This window comes from Drosophila teissieri, chromosome 3R, assembly GCF_016746235.2.
Source record: "Drosophila teissieri strain GT53w chromosome 3R, Prin_Dtei_1.1, whole genome shotgun sequence".
Classification (NCBI taxonomy): Eukaryota; Metazoa; Arthropoda; class Insecta; order Diptera; family Drosophilidae; genus Drosophila; species Drosophila teissieri.
The window spans coordinates 26488698-26511228 of NC_053032.1; the positions used below are offsets into that span (position 1 = coordinate 26488698).

Consider the following 22531-nt stretch of genomic DNA (forward strand, 5'->3'; position numbering starts at 1 on the left):
TCGTAAAATGTATATATGGATTGGCTTTGTTGCTTCTCAGAACCCCTTTGTCATATATGAAATGATCAAGATATATATGATATACTCGTAATAGTGAGCGAAACACTCAGCCCCTTTCATAGTAAATATTGATTTATATCTCACCTTCGTGCCTATTCCTATTTTCAAACTGTCATTAGCATGGACTCATAAAAAATAAACTGGAATGCACACTAGACGGTATCTGGTAGTCACAATACCGCTGTACCATTACTCACTGTTTTCGCTGTCTCTTCGCTTCGTTCTCGCAAAATCGAGATCCCTTATATGTGGCGATCCGAAAGCAGATTGAGTCAGTTGGGTCTTCAGTTTGCCAGCGAGAAGATGTCGTCGTTACCTACGATCATTGGATTGTATCTCCTGTTCTTTATCACATTTAGCAATGTGCATGCATATAGCACAAAATGTAGTCCCGTGTTCGGAGATGTAAGTTAGTGTATGCAAGATGCCGGATACGTATTACTGATAATTACTTAATTGCAGTGTAACATGCACACGGATTGCTGCAGCGGAAGATGCTTAACCTACGGCTCCTATTGTGGCTATCCGGCGCAGCGTCTTACAAAAACCTTTTTGAGCCCCAACGAATTCACCAGTAGCCAGAAACAACAATCAAAATCAATCAATGATGAGGTGAAAGTTATCGGTCTACCTAGTGAGTCAGAACCATCAAATGATGTTTTTAGTGTTGATTCAAAGCCGTATTCAGCTGCTCAATGCCACAATGTTGGTGAACCCGTAAGTTTACCTCCTTATCAATTTGGTAAACTTTCACCCACAATATGTACGTGTTTTTCAGTGCTCCCGGGCTGAAGAATGCTGCAACCTACGATGTCACACTTATATGCACAGATGTGTCACCTGAAGTAATTCGTAGCATTGGGGAAACATGACACACAGCTAATTACCAAAATAATTCAGCTCAGGGTGCGGCCTTTATATTCATTGGAAATAAGAATCGCTCTCAAATAAAGTGGGCACAACAGCTCTACAACTTAAGCTCAAATAAAATGGTTATAAAAAAAGGATTTAACCATGCTGAAATCGTAGAAATAGTTTTTTATAATATCCTAATAAAATACAAAATCACACTTACTCATTGTTTTACTTAATCATGAACTGTCTACGAGTGCTTTACAATTGATATCTAAAGTGCGGGTTTTTTGATGATGGGAAAAATTCCCAGTATTTAAATGAACTGATAAATGTGTTTGTAAAGTGGAAGTTGTGGCGAAAACCCTCAGAGATTTCCACGCCATTCGATGCCAAAGCTGTTTTAATATAATATATAATAACTAGATAGGCTATAAAATATATATATCTTTACATATTTCTACATATCAGGAAGAATGTTGAAACAAAGCTTGCAAACTTTTTTATTTAATTAAAGTAAATATAAATATTTCTTTAACAATGAGAACACCACAAAAGCATCACAGGAATGGAGAACACTGAAAGTAACCTTAACCTACTTAAATCCAGAACAAATAATTCAGAGGGCCCACCTCAATGATACTTAAACGCTGATTGTTCAACATAGGTCATGTTGTTCCACCCATATCTCGTTCCATATCTGCTGTTTGTATCGTTTCTGATGCGTTGACATTAAATATTGACATGGGCAATTCCCAATTATCTCGGCCGTCTTGACACAAATGTAAGCCGACTTCTTGACTTGGGCAAACAGAGGGACATGTCCGACAACTGCAATTGATAATTGCGGCTGGTTTGGTTGGGCAATAATTGTGGAGTTTAAAAGCCATGCTCCTGCCAACTTTGGTACTTAGTTCACTTTGAGTTAGAAGCCGATTTGAAGTGATAATGTTCGCCATATTATTGGTCCTTTTAGTGTTGGCTGTAAGCGCTATTTAAGCTTTCACATATACCTTTCTCCATTTGTTTATTTATTTATTTAGTCCCAAATAGAAGCTCTGCCCGTTGACAAGGACTCGTCTGCAAAGGATGCGAAGTTGCCACTGATATCCAAGCCACCACTGCAGCAGCAGCTGAATCCACTCAACCAGGACGAGGTAACCATGTTCACCAACATGTTCCTCAGCCTGTTCCGCGGAGTAGCCGACTATCGAAACATGGTGGCCGCCGATTCAGTGCAGAGTGTTTGGCAGAGTCCGCCAGTTGTTGACTTTAGCCACCGACTCTTTGCCAGCTAGAAACTTTGTCATTCGATCCGAAACTGTTTTGACCAAACAAACTGTAATTACACTGCCGATAACGATGCTCTGTTTTTTTATTATTTAGCGAGGGAATGGTATAAAAGAGTTCTGCAACACGAACAGAATTTGAAATACAACATGAAGCTTAGTGTTGCATGCACCATGTTTTTGGGCCTGGCCATCGCTTTGCCCAGTCATCACATCGAGCGACACATACCCTATGGCATGGATGACTTTTATCCATTCATTGCCAGAAATTCCTCCGATATCCTGCCGTTGTCTAAGAATCTAACGCAAGTAATTAACAGAAATATATTTAAATTGAAATATTTCTTGTATAATTAAACATTTATGTTACTAGATTCAACGACTGCGTTGGGCCGATAAGTGTGTGCAGTTCAGAAATAAGTGCACATTAGCAGAGCACTGCTGCAGTTTAAGATGCCTGAAACGTTTTTACCGATGCATTACCTAAGTTGTATACAAATGATTGCCCCTAAAAGTATCTTATTTAAATAAAAAATCTCCTAACTAGATGAGCATGACACTGTTGACTTGGCTAATAAAATTAAACCGTAACGCGTTCTATATTAAAAGCCAACTAAAGTTTAAAATCAACACTTATCTCTTAACTTTCCGAGAACGAAGATGTTGATTGCCCGACTGGCGTTTTTAATCTCTATTCTGAGCTTTGTGGTTGGACTTCAGAAACTGGAGACCACTGCCAGTTCTACGACTACAAAGACTACGAGGACTTTGGATGCTGTCAGCTATTGTCAGCCTAGTGGAGGATATGTAAGTCCTTGACATGTAATAAGCCATATAAATCATGTATATTTGCACCATAGTGTCGGATGCACGTGGATTGCTGTTCGGGAATGTGCATTCAGGTGTCTGCAGAGTGTCGTTAGGAGAAATCGGCTACTTTGTGTTTGGAGTTTAATATACCAAAAGGCTTGAAATGGCTCGTAATATTTGTTTTCTCAGTGTACATAAATATTTCCTTATTTGTGGGTTTCTATTCAACAACTCATGCAGCGGAGAAGCTCTGCTGAGATTTAATAACCACTTCATCAGCTTATTTATAAAGTCGAGATCCCTCATATGTGGCGATCTAAAAGCAGATCGTGTCAGTTGAGTATTTACTTTGCCAGCGAGAAGATGTCGTCGTTACCCACGATCCTTGGATTGTATATTTTGCTCTGTATCACATTTAGCAATGTGCATGGATACGGCACAAAATGTAGTCCCGTGGGCGGAGATGTAAGTTTGTGTATGGAAGTTGCCAGATACGTATCACTGATAATTACTAAATTCCAGTGTAACGTGCATTGGGATTGCTGCAGCGGAGTATGCCACACCTACGGATCAAAATGCGGTAGTCCGCCACACCGTCTGATAAAAACTTATTTGAGTCCCAGCGAAGTCGAAAGACGCAAGAGAATTCGACAGAATTAAAAAAAAAAATGCAAATGCCACAGTGTTGGTGAATCCGTAAGTTTACCTCCTTATTAATTTGAGAAACTTTCACATAATGGCCAATTAAAGAAAGAGGTTTTAAGCATGCTAAAACGAGACTAACTCATTGTTTTGCTTTTTCTTGAACTGCTAGCGAGAGCTATATAATTGACATCTAAAGTGGGGTTTTTTGATGATGTCAAAAATTTCAAGTATTTAAATGAGCTGATAAATATAGATACTGTCAGTTGTTGTAGTTAGACACCTAATGCTTGATAATATTTATTTCTTTAGTGCACATAAATACGGACCTGTTTTGTGGCTTCCTAATATGTGTATCCCATTTTCTATCTAACAATGCCTACAAAAAGTGGAAAAGCCGTGCCCGGATTTAATGAGCACTTCATCTGCTTATTCACAGCGTCGCCTAGCAATAGTGCTTCTCTATTATCTGACCTTTGCTGACACACATATGCTAAATATGAAAGGCAAGAGCATCAGTTTGGTTTTAACTTTGGAAACGTGAAGATGTTGATAGCCCGACTTGGATTCCTGTTGTGTGCACTGGGCTATGCAACTGCAGCATGCCAACCTAATTGGCAAAGTGTAAGGTCACAAACTATATTGGCTGCCTTTGCCGTTTCTTTAATGATATTTTCAATCCCAGTGTAAGTCGCATGCGGATTGCTGTTCGACGATGTGCCTGACCCACCTGGGTCAGTGTGCCCCCAAAAGGGGGGATCAGTGGTAATTACTTGCAGCTTGTCTTGAGCTGGTGAGCTTGAGAAACTTGTGTTGCATATTGCCTCATATTGCCAGCTCATCCCCTTTCAGCTGCTTAGACATTCATTCGACTGGCAATAATAATAAAGCAGTGCCGCATCAACCGACGGTGTGAAGTGAAGTGTTTGGCTGCTCACCACAATCAACTTGTGTGCGGCTGCTTGTGTTTGCCAGCGTTTACGTTTACCAGCAAACAATATTTCCGCCCCACAAACACAGCGAGACATTTGAGCATTGAGCATTGAGCATGGAGCATAGAGTATTGAGCAGACAATGCGACAAAGCGGCATCAATGCGATTTTTCCCACTCATAGACATTTGCATTGACACACATGACTGTTATATAGTATGTGATATATAGTATGTGTGTGGGTATGGTGTGGGATTGATGGTGAATGGGGGAAGCGAGTGTCTCCGAGTGATCCTTTCCCCTTTCAGTGCACACAAAGCGCACACAATGAGTTTAGACAGCGATTGTTTGGCTTTCTTGGCGCGTGTTAGCCGCTTCCTTTGTTGTTGTCACGCCCCGACTTTCCATACACTTGTACATATGTACATAGGTACGAAGGTACGAGTGCTGCAGTTGGATCAACAATGGCCCAAAAGACCCATTAAAAGATGGCCAACTCTGAAACTGGCATACACATTTTTTATGGCCGCCCCCGAAAGTATGCTACATAAAACTGCAGCATAGGTGACCCTTTTCACGCGCTTTTAAACGACCATTAACCGCAATCTGTCGATTTTATGTGTTTCTCCCCGCCAAAAAATTGATTATTTTTGCAAACTTATTGTGTAGTTTGTTGGCGCACGTGCCAAAGCCGCCTGGATCTACATGGAAATCGCATTCATAGTTCAGTGTTTCTGGCTGCATCGAATATTTATACAAGGAATTTCTTCGGGTTTTTCGGTTTTTGCATTTGAAATTCCTCGTTTCCCAACATGCGGTTATTATTTGGCACTTACCGCCGCTGCCGTATGCTTCTTTGCTTACCCCTCGCAAAGGAAGACATCAAGAGCTGCGGAACCGGAAGATATTCAGGGGGTTGAAGTGGGGGGTAGCACCCCTTCGCCAGCGATAAGAGATGGCAGCTTGATGAAGTTTTTGGCGGCAATGCCTGGCAGGAAATCACTTTCGGTGCCGCAAAAAGAACCAATGTAAGATGATGAAAATCGATTGCTTTTGGCCATCAGCGAATTCCATATGCAGATTCCATTGGCCTATAAGTATGCAACTGCAAAGAAAAGCATACTTTTCATTCCCAGCGACGAGCGGCGTCTTTAAGCCCAACTTTCGTTTAATGGCTTATGCCATTGGATTGGGTAATGTATGCAGCTGTGTTAAACTTTTACATTGCACGTGTCGGCAGACACTTAAATGTCGAATGAATAATTCCGCCTGCCACCGGCAGTCAGTCGGCAAAGTTTTATTGCTCTTGGCACACGAGCGAGTGGCAGGCACACTGAGTGCCAGCCAGCTAAGAAAAACACAGAGCAGGTGCCGCAGGATTGCCAAATAACTTAAAGCAATTCGCATTCTGCCAGCTGCTTAATTGGGGTTCACAGCAAACTAAATGATGCTCCCAGATTCGTCTTACCGGAAGTTTCTTGCGTCGAGTGCATTGCACTGATTCGCCATGTAGAAGGATACGTGGCGTATACGTGATGTGGACAGTGACCAACTGACTGACTAAACAGAGGCAGGTCGACTTATCAGTAACGACCTTTCTGCGGGCTTTCAAACATAAATACCTACTCACTGGGAGTGGAAGGTTTATCAAAACGAAATATGAAATATTCAAAAAGTTCGTATTTCAAGCAGCCGACTAAATACCCTTAATGTACTTAAAGAGAATAGATTCCTTCCTGTGAAGATATAAAATCTTTATAAAGTGATGCACTTTTTCGTATTATTAGAAAGTGCACAAAATAGTAATTTATAAATAAATATTTAAGGATATTTAAGGATATATTCCTTTTGCAAACGACAGCGTGCAGTGTCTTGACTTCTCTCCATTAGGGAAGTATTTACAGCTTGAAAAGGATTTCTTTTTTGTAGGCATCACATATGTTTATATTTGCATTTGTGGCTGAGGCAGGGGCACAAAAAACAGGGATTCCCAACGCGATGGTGTGTGTGTGTTTTGCTTGTCTGGCCGGGGCCATGAAATTGATTTTAAATGCGGAGCTGACTGAAGAGGGCGAGACAGGATGGGCACACAGTATACAGTATACAGTATACAGTACAGTGTGTCAAAGGACAGGGCAAACAGTCGGCAGCGATGATGATGATGATACCCGCGCCGTTGAGCCACCGATGGATGTCGTTGTCCTCGGATGAAACCGCACGTATGACAAGTCGTTAGTGCCGACTTAACTGGCAAAAGGAAAAGCCACATGAGCAGTAGCAGCAGCAGCAGCAGTGGCAGCAGCAGCAAATCAAAGCGAGTGTCCATCAACATTATGAGACTCTCGCCAGAATCCGCAGACTGGGCGGGAAAATGGAAAAGCGGAAAAGCGAAGCGAAGAAGTGTCAACGCTTGTCAGGGCGGCCATGACCAAACGGAGCCTGTTTGTGAGCAGCGGGCAAAACTCATTATATTTCTGCATGCCCTTCTCTTCTCCTCGTTCATTTTGTATTTCATATATATTTTTTATTTTTTCCAATTGAAAGCGCCGGGCCCTTTAATGTTTGTTTCAGTTTCAGTTGCTGCTGCTGCTGCTACTCTTTTAATCGCAAACACGCACACTCATAACACAAAAAGTGCTGCATGCGCCGAGTGTGGCACTGTCAGGCAAAACGCTTTGATGTGTCAAGCGTTCGATATGGAGGCGGAGAGCGAAAACCGTAAACTCGGCACGAAATTAATAACAAGGATGCGAAATGCGAAATTTGCATTCAAAGGCGGGCCCCTACACTTTACACTTTACGCTTTACACTGACAATGTAATCGGAGTATCGCGCACCCTCGGCTGACCCCCCGGCTTTAAGGCGACCTTTGCTCGACTTTGGAGGCGGAGTGCGAGCACCAACCCCCCAGCAACGGGAAAATTTGCATTTATCGACAGGAGGTGAAGCGGCGGTAAAGTCTCATTAAAATGTAATTGCCCATTAAAAGAGCGACCAGGCTGCTTGACTCGCTGATTTGTCCACGTTACTGCTCCTTTTTGGGTGTATCGGATTTTTGTTTCAGTATCCGGCTCCTCTTTGTTTCGAGTTGTTGCCCCGTTAATTGAATTGGCGAAATGACAAGCAAAACGATTCCTTTTGTATGCCCACGGGCAGCCGGCGATGTCCACTTGGGCACTCGTTACGCATACGCTCCGTGTGCCACACAAAACATGCCCCATGGCAATGACCGCACATCGAAACAAAGCAGCCACTCAACGGGGCACATGGAGAGAAATATCTCAGGAAATTCGCTTCAATACATATTTAATTCGCTATTAAAATGTGTAACTCATTGAATGTTCCTTTATAAACCAATTAATTGCATTACAAAGTAACAGCATCCTAATTAAATAATTCTTAAAAGTACAATTATTTTTTGGTGCACTTTTCCACTTTATGCTGTTTGACATGCCCACTTTCTGTCCATTCAAATCGTCATCGTCAGCAGTTTCATTATCATCGAGCAGTTTGCTCTGCGTTGTTAACATTTTTTTCTCCTGTTTTTATTTTAGTTTTGTTTTGTGTTTCTGCCTTCTGGGAGTCGGTAAGGCGTGTGACCCCACAAGCAAAACAAAAAATGCCAAACACAAGTTTCCTTTTTAGTAGTAGTAGTAGTTTCATTTTTTCATTTTCATTTCCATTTCACTTCGATGCTCTGATTCGATGTTTGCCGGCTTGACAGTTTGTTTGGCCCACTTTCGGTTGCTAATTGTCCGGAGAATGACAACTGAAAGTGGCAAAAAAAAAAAGTTTAATGGCAGAATTGATATCCCCAACTAGCCAGAACTCCAAGTACTCTCCCAAAAGTTTCTTTAAGGTGCAGTTAAATTCCACTTGGCTTGGTTTCAACAATTAGCTTTAGGCTTACGTCGAAAAAGCTGCTAACTCTTTACACTGACCGTATGGACACTGGGAGTATAAATATTTAAACCTAATTACAAACGCTAAATCATTTTCCTATGTTGTTCGAGGAGATGCCACAAATGGCAACAGCGGAACTCAATATGGTGTAAAAGGATTTCCTTGTACAAAACATAAGCCTAGCCATTGCATATTAAACGTGCACACACATTCTCATTCACAAAGTGCCGCAAAAGACAAGTTAAGTCCGTTGGAGAACCATTGCGCATACGCAATGTGGGCATTCGGGAGTCGGAGTGCGAGCTGCTGACTGTTTTAATGAAATTATCTGCTACACATTGGCCCAGCAAACCCATTCTGTTTTTAGTTATTAATTCAATTTCTTGTCCAGCAGCAACTCAATTTTGGGAACACTTTTGTGTCTTCAGTTCACGGACACTCTGCCGACTTAGCGTAGACAAAGTTAGCTAAAAAAAAGTTATCCTTCTGCCGAAAAGCTTTTACATCCAACCTATGCGATTTAGCCGTGCGGGTGTATGTTGGCGATTTGTTGGCAATCCACTGCCAGCACTTAACGCAGATGCAGTTGCAGTTGCAACTCCGGGTTGCCACGCAACGGCAGCCAATTAACTACAAATCCCGGACAGAAAAGCAACTCAGCCAAGTTCCTGACCGCGTGTGTGCTTTTGGCTGGCTGCCAGTTCTAATTACCCTTCCGAGTTGTCTGATTTCCAAGTGATTTTTTAATTAACTAAGCTGCAAACCGCTGCCAAAGGTGCGCAAACACACGGAGCGAGGACACAGCTCGATTTCACCCGCAAATTGAGAGTGACATTTGTCTAAACCCCATCCCAGTCGGGCAGGGATTTCAGCAGGGCTAAGAACAGGATGTTCCATGTCCTTTAAGAGTTCGTTGTGCAGCTCTGGCATTATTGTTCCTATGAACCTCTCTTATAAAGGTTAGTTAACTATCATAATACACCATTTTGACCATATTTCTGACGGATACTTTTTGAAGCGCCAACTAGAGTGCGCTAAATATCCCACTTGCATTTGATTGCAACCACAACCGCAGCGAGCGCTATGAAAATGCAAATTGCTTGCACTCACGTGCGGAATTCGAAATGATGCGAAACATTTGAGGGGAAATGATTTTAGGCCCGCTGCTGCTCTGCGGTTGGGCATTTTCGAAGTGATTATCATAATCAACCATAAATGATCAAGTAATTCAATTCATGTGGGCATTGGGTCAGTAGTAGTAGTACCAGCCCCATTGCAAATTTAATTCTATTTTATTTTTCCGCTTTCCAAAATGCCAAAAACGACATCATTAATCACGCTGCGAACAGACTTTCATTCATTGTTGGCCCGAGATAACTGTCAAAAACTTTAATTATATTTCCAGCATGACAAGGACAAGGACGACGAGTGGGATGTGCCCGCCTTAGGCAGACAAGTTGGCCAACAGCAAATTACGAGTACGTGCCGCAGGCGCCAATGAGAGGGAAGAAAAAAACGAGGGGCGAAAACTGGAAACCCAATACATGTATTTGCACTGATTTGGCATGGCTTTTCTTCGGCTGCCTGGTCAGCTGAAATATTATACTCGGCTCCTGCAGTGACAGGCCCAACCAGTTGCTGCAGTTCAATAAAATCAAATTGCCATTCAATTTGGACTGCCAGTGGCGACCACCTATGCTCATGGCCGACTGCCCATTGTTATTTTTATTTCTGCAAATTGAAAGCACTCCGCTTAATCCCGACACCTCGAAAGGCAGCTGGAAAACCAATCACCACTGCACATCAATTAAAAAAAAGTAAGAAAAAGTATGGGTTCTGAAAATAAAAAGCGTACAATCTACCGGGATTTACTTCAGGCAATCGGTTGCCTTTCGAAGGAAAACGTTAACTCCCTTAAAGTAGTGCAATTTGCAGGGATATGAGTTTGTACGGTGAAGGATTGTGTCGAGAACTTTTTCCATACTCAGAATATATTCTGATAAGGATAAGAGGGATTAAAGTGGCTAGTAAGCCTAATCAAAAATAAATATCCTATAATATATGTATATCCTAATCCTATATCAGTGACTTTCTTAACATTTCACCATTTTGTTATTGACCTTTTATTCCTCGGTGCTTTATATACATATATATATGTACCATGTCCGCAGTGCTAAGTGAGTACCACTTCTGGGAGCATATCAATAAAAATCAATTTAATCGAGATTAAGTCTGCACGAGAGAGCCAAGCTGGCATTGATTGCATTTTAAGTTGGCGGGCGTGTTTATCGCGTAAATCGCGCTCGGCTAACGAGCCTAACGAAGTTTTCAATGTAATTCAATTGCAGGGGGAAACAATGGCGATGCCATCATCGCCATAATTGGCCCGTCAATCTCGTGAGCTTCATTAGCTGTAACGGCTTAATGCGCACCAACCGGGCGTATGCGTAATTTTTGACACTGCCGCTGGAAGAGGCGGCAAGCAGGGCAATTCAATTAGCAAAGTGAACTACAAACGATGGCCAACAATTTTGGGGTGTTGAGGTGGCAGACGGACAAGACAAGTCCCTATGGTCGATGGTCCAATGTCCGAATCTCTATGCTCGATGGTCAGGTTCATGGTCAAAGAAATCAGGTGAGGTGGGTTGAAGGCGGCAGCAGTTGGCACGTTGATTGAATTGCCAAGTTTGTTCGATGCGCGACAAATTCAATTCGTTGGCACTAACACACACAGCAGAACACACACACACACTGCCATTGGCAGGATCTAGCAACAGGCTGCAGGCATTCGGGAGGTCCTTCTATTCGGCGTTCAGGGGGGCAAAGGATGCTGCAGCAGGCAGGTGCGAGTGTGCCGGTTAATTGCTTTGGAAATTGCATGTGACGAAACATATGGTTTATGTAAGAAGGATGTGGCCGTGACACGGCGCTATCTGCCTGGCTAATTGGATTATGGATAAGCCAATTTCAACATGGGCTCGACCCTGCCGCAGCTTCAGATCCAAAACTACATCGTGAGCCATAACTATTTCTAGGATATTTTGGAAACATAGATAAATAAAGAATCTATATAGAAACAAGCTTGTTTTAAGCAGCAAATAATATAACATATAAATGTTTCGTTATCTGCAATTATGATTTTATATTCAAATTAATTAATCGCACATTTGCAACAATCCAATTAGTTGCTAATATCGAATGTCTGAATGTCTGGGCATTCGAATAAGTGAAACATTTATTGAATTAAATACGATCCTGAATTTCATGAAATTCCCAGTAGCCGCTTGCTACATTCCAACAAATATTTGTTGATTTTGAGCAGAGAAACTTTGGCATTTCATAAACAATAGTCGTTTGAGCTGTGAAATGCTTGCCTTTGGGTATGCAACCTAAAGTAATTGATAGAACATTTAATCTAAATCGAATTCATAAATCTGTGCAAGAACAACACAATCCAATTCTTTGACATATATTGTTTATAAGATTTTAATCCAGCTTCCGGGAGATGCTAGGAAAAATGTCTCTTCCCGGGCAGACCATATATCATCATCTGGCCAACTTTCATTCATTCAGTCGGCAGTGGGCCAACGGCAGTAGCCCTATGTTTGTTTATGCCTCGTTAAACTTTTCAGCCACACGCATAAAACATAAAGCGCTTTGCTAGGGCAGATCAATGCCTTATGTGCATAGTGGGGGTGGCTGTGGGTGGATAAGGGTGGCTGTGGGTGGCTGTGGGTGAAGAAGGTTGAATATGGGTGGTTATGGGTTTGCTGATGGTGGGTGGTTATGGTGGATGGGCTTACGCTGAAATTGAATTATGGAGCACACACGAACAGCATAGGTATAGGTATAGAGGCGACATATCGAGCGAGACGCCATGAAATACAATATCTGACTCTGAAGTCAGAAGAACTGCATGGCGCGATTTCGATGGCTTCGTCGTTTTAGACTGCTAACGGTGGCATTGCTATCGGTTCTCTAGAGCTCCCAACTCCCCTCCTCTCCCTTTCCCCCTTGGAATCAAGCTCACCCCCATATCATCCCATCCCCCCTCCATATTCATCCATCGAATGCAAAACGGCAGCCTCACAAGCCGGGGCCAGCCACATTGTTCGACTCTTTCATTTTCAGCTTCACATTTCTCTATCTGCCTCCCCAAGCTATCACCATCACACCGCCTACCGCCCCACGCCCACCACCCACCGGTGCTGCCACGCCCCCTCGAGCCACCTTCGCCCCCATCTGGGTTTGTTGTTATTGTAAATTATGGCCGCAGCCGCAGAAAAATAACAGCAAATAAAAAAAAAAGAGCGGAGACTAGGGAAATACGAAGGGATGTGCCTAAGCAGAGAAAAAAATCAAGAATTGCGCTTCCATATAAACTACTGTGTAGTTAAATATAAAACAAATGGTACATTTGTAGATAATAGAGGGTTCATTCGCTTAAAAAAATATGTGAGTGATAACATGAGATTGAACATCTTTTAAAAAATTTGTATATGCAATTAAACAAAGGCAGTTGAAAAAATAATTTCATTTTGGCTGACTCAGAAATTAAAACCCCTTTTTTTAGAAATGTTGTAATTAATTTGCAACAGATACTAAGCCACTCAAGTTTTCAGTATCTTAGGCACTCTAGTGGCAGCTGCAGCCTGTTTCTAGACACATCACATTTATTTTTCCAGTGTATAGTAGTGATGAGGAAGACGGTCGAACGCGAGGGGAAATGGGACCAACAACCTGTGTAGGAATCCTGTGCCTGGCATCCATCGGTTTATTGTTTCTGTTTCATTCCATTTTATTGTCGTATGTCATACAATGGCGTAACATTTACATTTCCCATTAAACTTTCCGCTATCAGTTGCCGCTGATGCCATTTTTGTTGCCACGCCGCCGTAATGCTGAATGTTGTGCAATAAATTTTAAAACAAAAATATAAATGTCTGCTCCAAGAAATTGCGAAAGTTCCCGCTGCATATTTCCGCTCACCTAGACGTTAAAAAGTAAGCAATTCGCTAAAAAACAAACAAAAATAAACGGAAAACATAAGATCTAAGCGCACTCGAAACAATATATATTGTTTTTTTCTCGCTTGACAAAGGGCCTGAGAAATGGAATATTGATTCAAATGCCAGCAGCACAGGTGAGAGTGAAGGGGTTGGGTTGAAGGGGAAGGGTAGTGGTATTTCTGAGATGCAACAATTTGTCATTGAAATGCAAGCGCAGCGAAAAACTAACCGAAAAATAGTTAAACAGCTGCCGACGACACAGGAAGAAAAATAAGGACGAAGGACGCTGGACGAAGTACGAAGTGCAAAGTACGATGGCCAAAAGCACGAAGCTGGCAAGCCGAAGTGCGAATATCGTATGCGGGATTCGCACGACCAACAGTTGCTCCGCCTTGGCCGCGTGTCGGTGGGCTTCCTGGCCATGTTGCTCCTGCTTTTGGCCTCCATAATAGACACCGTCAGCCGCCGCAGTGTCACAGTCCATGCTCGTCCTTTGGGCTGCCAAGTCGCGTTCTCAGTCGCTCGCTGGCCGCTAACAGATCGCTGACAAAACGCGGTTTCGAGTGCAGTACCACCACAAAACAATAAATAATACAAAAAATCAAACTAATTTCAGAAAGTATTTTTAAGGAAGTTGCAAAGTTAAAGTTCAAGTTGAATGCAGGTGTTCAGGGTCAACTGTTGCTGTTGCAGCTAGCTGGAAGTTGAGGCATCTCAGTGCATGTAAGTCGATTGCAATTGAGATTTATTGTCCACACCACACAAACACACACACACACACTGAGTACAACTCAGGTGACAGCAGACACTCCGGCGCACACCTGCCGAGATTGCGCCATCAATCTTGGCTATCAATTAGATCAATCATACGCCTCGTGCGCCCTGCAGCCATGTGAAGTGCCGCATATCGATTGGGAGTATGTGGAATATTGATTGGCGAAAATAAACACTCACCTGCCTACCCAGACAGTTGGTCCGCGTGCTGGCAAATACACACAATGTGCTAAAAATAATTGCCAACCACCGACCGACCAGCTGACTGGATGACTGGATGACTGGCTGGCCAGAGAGCCACAAAGAGCCACAAGGAACGGCGATGAACCCCTTCCAATCGAGCTTAAGGTCCCGGAATTAGGGACTCGCCTGCTAGCGAGCTGGAAAATCGTACTTACCTGGCGGAAACTAAATCCACTTACAGATCAAGGACATTCGAAAAGAATAGAGAATAGAGACTTCCAATGAAATTTGGCTGCCCGACTAGCCAATCATTATTTAATGCCCCATATGTGCGGTTGAATTCTAGGAATCACTGGCCTATTTGCGGGAGTTCCTTCACCTTTTTTCAGCGGAAGGAAGGAAAAGGCTTCCGGTTCAATTATTCAAACGGCAATCACTCTGCCTTTGTGGATAAAGAACAAAATGGAGGAACGATTCTGAGCCTCTATTATGCAATCAAGAAATTATTTGAAAATTTCGAAATTTGATTGTAACGTGCTGAGTGGCTAGCTTTTACTTTTGTGGTATTTCAAAATCACAATGTATCCTATAATATGGCAAAGAATTATACTTTATACTGATGTTCTGAATTTTGCATTATTTTAAAAGTCGTTGCTTCAAACGCATAATGCTTATCCTACTGGTAAAACTTGGACAAAGCCAGAGCTTCTTGTCTCAATTCGATATTGAAATAAATAAAATATTTATAACTCGCATTAAATAAGTGACCAAGAATGGCTCCCGTTTCATTTTTCAAACCTCCACAACAAAATACTTTTGGCAAAATGGTTTCATAAATAATTAAACAATTTGAAGGAAACCAAACCTAAGACACACATGAAGCTGGCGAAAAAAATCCAATAAATGCATGCAATATGTGGTGCGGAAAATGTTGGCCCAAAGCTGAACTAAAAACTTTTCACAAACTATCGGTGGATCAGGAAGCCGGAGGAGCCACCCACCGCCCCCCACCTGTGGTCCATCCTGCAGCAGCCAATAAGATCCGCTCCCCCCGGACTTCCACTTCCGATTTGGCCACTCGATGTCCAGCTGCGTCCACGCTTAAGCCAAGTCAGGACGGCCCGGCTGTGTGGCGGACATGTGCCTGACACTCGTCAATGTCAGCTGGATATGGGATGCCATCGGGCGGAGGAGGCGGCTATGGCCATATAACGAACACCCCCTCGTTGCCAACTAATCCCGATGAAATCAAAAGCGAGAATCAAGACGCAACTGAAACTGATTGCTGTGCATAGCTGGAATTTGCTTTAAAGGCATGTGGAGCGGCCAAATGGAGAGAGGAAAATCGATGTACCCTCCGGCGGCATTTGAAGGCGGTGGGTCTTTAATGGGCGGTGGGCGTGTCAGTGGCTCCACCCCCCCACCACACACACACACACACACTTAAATTACAACTTCACACACTTGTAACGAATAATAAAAGCGCAGAAAAAAAAGGGAGAGTGCTGAAGAAAAAATCAAATAGCGACGAGGCCAAGTCCCCCTAACATTTCCCTTTTGGCGGGCGGACCTCGTCATCGCCATCGTCATCATTTCAGGAGCCACATTTGCACACAGAAAAAAATACCACACAATTTGGCCAATAAAATGTAATAATTGTCATTAGAAGATGATGAGTCCTACTTATAAAATTTGGGTTTCATTCTAGCTTTTAGATTTCAGTCCCGTATTAAAACTTATTATTTGAATGTGCATAAATTAGTTGAATTAGTCAAGTATCTAAAGCTCCTACGTACACAAAAAAATAATACAATATAAGTAATTCCAAATATTATATACAATGTTGAAAAACATGTGAAGTTCTTTGTTTTTTCTTGTTCTTCAGCATTCCGCTTAAGGAAATTCCTGTTCTCTGTGTTTTCTGTTCTCCGTTCCTGTTAATTTTGTTCGTTATTTTTTGTGAGCATTTCTGGGCAGCGCCTACATTTCTGTGCAAGCAGCGGGCGGCGTCGCTTTACAGTCCCCAGCGGCCTGATTAAATTCTTATCCCCCCACCGGACCGCCGACCGACCACTGAGCTTGGCAACTGCTCCCGTCCAGACTTAGGACACAGAACGCAGGACGCAGGACGACGAGCGGCAGGATAAGGCGCTGCATGCGTTTGGTGAGACGCGCAAATGATGAAATAAATGAAACTAATCCAAGAGAAAGCCCGAATGGCAAAATATTTACATTGCCAACCGCACTTGCCACAGCACAGTGTTACAAGACATGCTCAAAAGTGTAACAGCAGTGCGGAATTCTTTAAGAGATATTAAATAGTAAACATTTTTGATGAATTCATTATCATTGTTAAAGAACCACTAATACGTTTCAGTCTCAGAATGAGCCATTTACTTTGTGACACATGAAGAAATACTTGAAGTGCCATCCTTTCTTATTTGCGAAAGTGCCATTCAACCCATTAGCCCAGTGTGCAGAGTTGCGGCTGAAGTCCCTGCCGGACTTGCCCACATTTTTGTATCCAGCCACCCGACGGTGTGATAAACATCTTTGCCAAGTAAGCAACAATTTTTATGCCCCAAATTGGGTTCCTTTGGCCCGCTTCCACTTTCCCGATGGCCAGGAGCTGGATGTGGATGGCTAGCGGTCGTGGTGTCGATTCTGGTAGTGCTGCTCTCGGCGGTGGTGGTGGTTATGGTGTTGGTGGTGCTGGTGGTGCTGCTGCCATGTCAATGGTTGATTGGATGACGAGGCGGCTCAGCGCGTGCAGGCAAATATTTTTAATGATTTTCTTTTGGGCCGGCAAAAAGGCTTCACTTTACTTCGCTCCGCTCCGCTCCGGTTCAGTTCAGTTCAGTTCGATTCGATCTGGGGGCATTCAGTTCTGCTATGTGTGTCTGAGTTTCGTTTTCCGCCCCAGTTAGTGCAAAACTAATTATACTTAGGACGCAGGACGACGGTGAAAGATGGTTTACTTGCCAAGGTCAGTCATTTTTAGCCCAGCTTCGTCCCTCCACTTAGCATCAAATATAATCCTGAAGATGTTTTTATATTTTTAGAATACAGCAAGCAGCACCTCACTTACAGACGATGTTTAAAAATAATAATTACCGTAATTGTATCATTCTGTTGGTGTGTAAAAACATCATGACTACTAACCATTTCAATGAATAAATTATTAAATGTAACCCCACAATTGCAAATGAATATTTGATGAGTGCGTTCGACATTGCCAAAAATGTTTCAACTAATTCCCTAATTTGCCATTTCTCTTTACCAATTCCTAAATCCTATGTGAATGAGTGAGTTGGCAGCGTTGTTGAACACATTTAATACCTCTATGCGCGTGTTTTCACCTGTGAATTCTTATCACGTGCACTCACATGTGACTGAGCTCCATTCTGTTATCTGTCAATGTTTGCTGCTCGGCGGCTGTTTCACTTGCTGTTTCAGTTGATGTTTCTGTTTCTTTGGCTCGACCTTTTGCTCTTTCGGTAGTTGCTAATGCAAAATTATGGGCTTCAGCTCAAACACGCTCCTGCGTTTCCGTTTCCGGCGGAGCTGTTGCTGATTCACATGAATGTGGTGTTGGTGCTGGTGTTGGTGTTGGTTTTGGTCCTTGGCTAAAACTGGGCGTAACCCTTTCACACGCCCACATTTCAACTCAGACTGATGGATGGACGGATGGATGGATGGGTTTTTCGCGCACGCATAGTGTTGCTTTCGGATTTTAGTCGGTTTGGTGTGGCAGATAAGGCAGTCGTGCCACGCCCCCTTCACACTAATGGAGTCTGCTCGAAGGCGCAGCTAATCACAAGGCACGCTTCTTAAGAATCTCGATTGCCTAAAGACGTTGAAGAAACATGAAATGAATTACCTATGCAATTCGAATTTCCTTTTAAAGCTAGATTTATATTTTTTAAAATTTATTTTACTCTCTGCATATCGTAGAAACCCAGAGAAACTACTAAACTAAATGAACTCCAGAACTTGTTGGCCAGTAAGTGGAAACCGCATTCAGGAACCTGGGAGTTCGAGCTCCAAAATAACCAACACTTGGCCAGCCAATTAGGCCAACTCGAGTGGCCAGTTCATGTGGACTCTGGGCCCGTCCTTGTGCTCGTCCTTTTCTCCAATCCACAATCCACAATCCTCTTAAGCCGGAGCAACAGCTGCGGCCTACTACTGCCCGAGTATATGCCCCCAACCACTCGAAAAACCCCTTTCGCAGGCAATTAAAAAACAGTTTGCCCCTCTTTTTGCCCCTCTGCATTCTGCTGTTGCTTAGCAGTGAGTGGTGAGTGGGGAAAAGCATAACTTATTAATTAAGAACATTGGGGGAATGCCAATGCAAATGCAGGGCATAATTACATTTTTTGAACGCAAAATGATTAGGCAGGCATATTAAATTCCCAGCTAATTGTTAATGAAAATCCAATAAAGTGCTGGAGACCGAAGAGTTACGAGTGACGATTTACGAGTCTGGGCAATGCAGCCTTTTAATTTGCTTATTAAATCCACCGACACACGCACCACACTTTACTGCCGACAGTTTCAATTCACAAATTACAACCTCAAAGAGCAATTACCAACACGCGTCCAAACATCCATAAATATGTACATATGTATACAAAGATATGTATGTAGATGGAAACCCAACTGGGAGACAACAACGAAATCCAATTTGAGGTCTGGCCCCAGCTCCAGGTCCGCACAGCCCCAGCTCCCCCAGCCGCAGAAACCCAAAGCACGCCTCAAAACCAGCTACGATGCCGCAACTCAGGCGCAGGCGGAGGATCTGAGGCGCAGGATGCCGATGTGGATGTGGATGTGGATGAAGACGAGAGGACGTTGCTGGTACTGAGGTTGCACGGGGGCAGCAACCACAAAACTGCCCATGACTATGTCCAAGGTCCTGGATCCCATATCCCACAGCCCACATCCCACATCCCATATCCCGTATCCCATGGCCCCTGCCGCATCCTGTGGCTGCTTGGCCGGCGGACAAGGGCAAGCCGATTATCTTTTCATGCAACATTTGTAAATCTAAAAAGTTAAATGACACTAATCTAAATTCCACAACAACGAAAACGACGACTTATGCCCCGAAAAATGTTTCGACGAGTCATGTACGTATGTATATTTGTATATATGTACGTATGTATATACGGCCCAGGACGAGCCCTCTAAAATATTGCAGCCTAAGCGCAAAAATCCTTGTGTGTGTGTGTGTGTGCGTGTGTATTTGGGAGCTGCAAACATTAATCTGGTATCTTATGATGTTGTCCTTTTTGGGCCCGGCATTCAACAGAGTTCGTTGACTTTGACAGTCAATTGGATGAAATTTGCATAAAACGATTCAAGTCAATTTGCATTTGTTGCGAAAAGAATTGATCGGTTTTGTGGATATGAAGAGATGATTGCGTTCTAAAAGTTCTAAACATATTCTCGGGTACTAAAAGTATTTGAAACGTAGAAACAGAAAACTAACAATAACAATTTATAAACAAATATAATGTCATATATTTCTAACTTCTTTTTCATTTACTCGTAGAAAGCGCTTTTGAACACCGTGTCGTATGAGTAATTTTTAAAATAAATGTTTTTTTGGTCTATTAATATGAAGGAAATAATAATTATTTAAGTTTTTAATTGTAAGGTATAAAAATAACCACTTTTTAGCTCAGATATAATGCTAAGAGCATTTCCCAATCGTTTTGAACTTTCCGGGACCTGCTACTTGTTTAGCATTTTGCGTGTTTTCCGTTTTTAAAAACATTTTCCCATTGTGGCTGCTGCTCCTGTTGTTGCTCCTGCTTTGGATGGCACACACACACACCCCCACACACACACCCACACACACGTATATATATATGGAGCCGAGTTTATCTCAAGAATGTAGATTGCCTGTAAAATATTTAATTACACTCTGCGGCACGGCCACACACAGCCAGCACGTATACGCCATGTGTGACACTAAATGAGTGAGCAAGTGTGTGTGTGCGTGTGTTCGTGTGTGTGTGGTAGCCCTTTTGGCAGCCTGCTGTGGGTGTGCGATGGTGTGCGTGTGTGGCAACATGGCAATTGCCAAGTGCTGACGTTGAGTGCGCTACACACGAGTGACACTTGTATACATCTCTCTGCAAGTGTTGATGTGTCTATGCCATACCTTTTACTGGATATATGTATGTGTATATGCTGGACTGTAGGTGTGTGTGTGTGTGCGAGTGTGTGTGTGGTTGTTTGTGGCCTTTGCTCAGTTTACTCTGTTATTTATTTGCCCCACAGATGGCGCCATGCCTGTCAAATAGTTGAGCTCTCCCCGAATTTTTAATCAACTTCTTTGCCACTTTTTGCATATGAAATAGGTCCAATCTGGGCTCCTTTTCCCCAACATCCTCGTTTTCCTCTCACGTCGACTTGTTATTTTCTTGTCGGCCGTTTGCCTTTTGGCCTAGTCATTCATTAGTGAGTGTGCCACGTAGAGTGGCAAAATGCTAATTATGTTTATTGAGCAACGCGCGAAGGCAAATAATTCGAAAGAGACCTCAAAAAACCGAAAACTTATATAAATATCTACACAGGAAAAAAATAGCCCATTCTTCTCTTTTTCATCTGCAATCGATGGTGTGTATAGGTTGTTTTGCTACTTTAAAAATTCTTTTAACTCGCGTTTTGTGGACAATAAATTGCCGATTTCTGTGATACTTTTCTGCCTGCGTAGATACTTGTGTGTTTGTTTTGTATATATTTTTGTTTGTGTTGGCCGTGTTGTTCCTCGCAATTCCCTGTACAAAGGACCCAGGAAAGAACACACCTTGGGGAGACAGGACAACCAGCAACAAAAGCAAATCGGCTTTGACCTTTAATGAGCAGAGGCAGAGGCGAATGCGGACGCGTGTCGCTGGCCGCATAAAAGTTTTGCATTTGATTTGCGCCAAGGTCGCTTTATAAATAAGCACCCGACCGCAGCCCTCAAGCCCAACGCCACCCACCTTTCCCCTAACCATAACCATAACCCATCGCACCACCCACGCAGCACCGGTAGACATCCTGTCGATCAGAGCATGTCATCCAGCTCAACGCGGTGCTGCCTTAGCTGACCAACTGGTCAGCGGTTGGCTAGCCATTTGGCCATAACCTTGAGCACACCCAGCAGTTGGACCTGCACCACCTCCCACCACGGATATCCTTGGGTGTGCCCAGTGGCGTGCCTTGGGGCGCTAAATGTAAGCCCGACGCACTGAGCAAAAAACTTCATAAAATGTTGAATAACTTAATTAGAAAACACCAAACAAGGCTTACAAGTGAATACTGAAACATGGCTTACAAGGCTTACAACTGAACACTGAAACAAAGGTGCCAACAAAATATACATGTTGATCAACTCTGAGCCCTTTCTCTCAGTGCACTTGCGTCGAATTCGAAGAAAGCCCATAATTAAAAGCGACATTTGTTTTCGGCTTTTGCGGCATTAGCAAGCTGTTGCGATTACCAAACTTAAATGGGTCGCCTTGTGTACTCACGCACCTATAAAAAAGCAACCGGAGGCCGCAGTCGATTCGATGTGTTTAATTAATGATTAGCCGCGGCTTAATTAGAATGCCAGCGATTGCGGCTGACAACTGAGCGATGCTGCTGGCGCCGCCTGATGAGTTCGCAAGTCGAGCTTGAAATTGCCTGCGGCTGGCTGAGTTGAGCTGAGCTGAGTTGGAACTCAAGTTGAGTTGCGTTGAGATGAGGGCGAGATTAATTTAACAAGTACAGGCAATTTCACTTCGCAAATTGCATTTTATTTCCAGAGCTGCGGTGCCACGTGGCGGATGAGTTATATGGCCAGCTAATTGCAGGCCCCACTCAAGCAGCCAGTGAGTGACGGGCTGTGTAATTACACAGCTTTTGCTCAGGTGTTTTCAGCTGCAACTGGCCAACAACGCCAGCCACTCGAACACTGGAAGCCCAGTTAAGGGCTTTTGTTATCTGCCTCTCACTATCTCGCCGGCTGCACCTGCTCGCAATGACCTCAGCCAAATATTAACTTCCCTTTCGAAGGGTATATTTAGATTTCGGCACAA

General features: G+C 43.1%; 4 protein-coding genes across 4 annotated transcripts; all 4 read left to right on the forward strand.

The window, feature by feature from the left end:
- Window positions 1–174: 174 nt before the first annotated feature.
- LOC122619918 lies at window positions 175–1098 on the forward strand. Its single transcript, XM_043797136.1, has 3 exons — window positions 175–465; window positions 523–777; window positions 839–1098. Exons 1-3 carry the CDS (start codon window positions 307–309, stop codon window positions 902–904), a joined length of 480 nt encoding a protein of 159 aa, XP_043653071.1. The 5' UTR covers window positions 175–306; the 3' UTR covers window positions 905–1098.
- A 1258-nt stretch (window positions 1099–2356) lies between these two features.
- On the forward strand, window positions 2357–2772 carry LOC122621286. The gene is made up of 2 exons (XM_043799106.1): window positions 2357–2510; window positions 2575–2772. The coding sequence occupies exons 1-2, from the start codon at window positions 2376–2378 to the stop codon at window positions 2686–2688; spliced, it is 249 nt and encodes an 82-aa protein (XP_043655041.1). The 5' UTR covers window positions 2357–2375; the 3' UTR covers window positions 2689–2772.
- A 32-nt stretch (window positions 2773–2804) lies between these two features.
- Window positions 2805–3779, forward strand: LOC122621287. Its single transcript, XM_043799107.1, has 3 exons — window positions 2805–3008; window positions 3062–3476; window positions 3534–3779. The coding sequence occupies exons 1-2, from the start codon at window positions 2862–2864 to the stop codon at window positions 3122–3124; spliced, it is 210 nt and encodes a 69-aa protein (XP_043655042.1). The 5' UTR covers window positions 2805–2861; the 3' UTR covers window positions 3125–3476; window positions 3534–3779.
- Window positions 3780–4171: 392 nt separating this feature from the next.
- LOC122621717 lies at window positions 4172–4578 on the forward strand. Its single transcript, XM_043799675.1, has 2 exons — window positions 4172–4277; window positions 4339–4578. Exons 1-2 carry the CDS (start codon window positions 4200–4202, stop codon window positions 4420–4422), a joined length of 162 nt encoding a protein of 53 aa, XP_043655610.1. The 5' UTR covers window positions 4172–4199; the 3' UTR covers window positions 4423–4578.
- Window positions 4579–22531: the final 17953 nt, after the last annotated feature.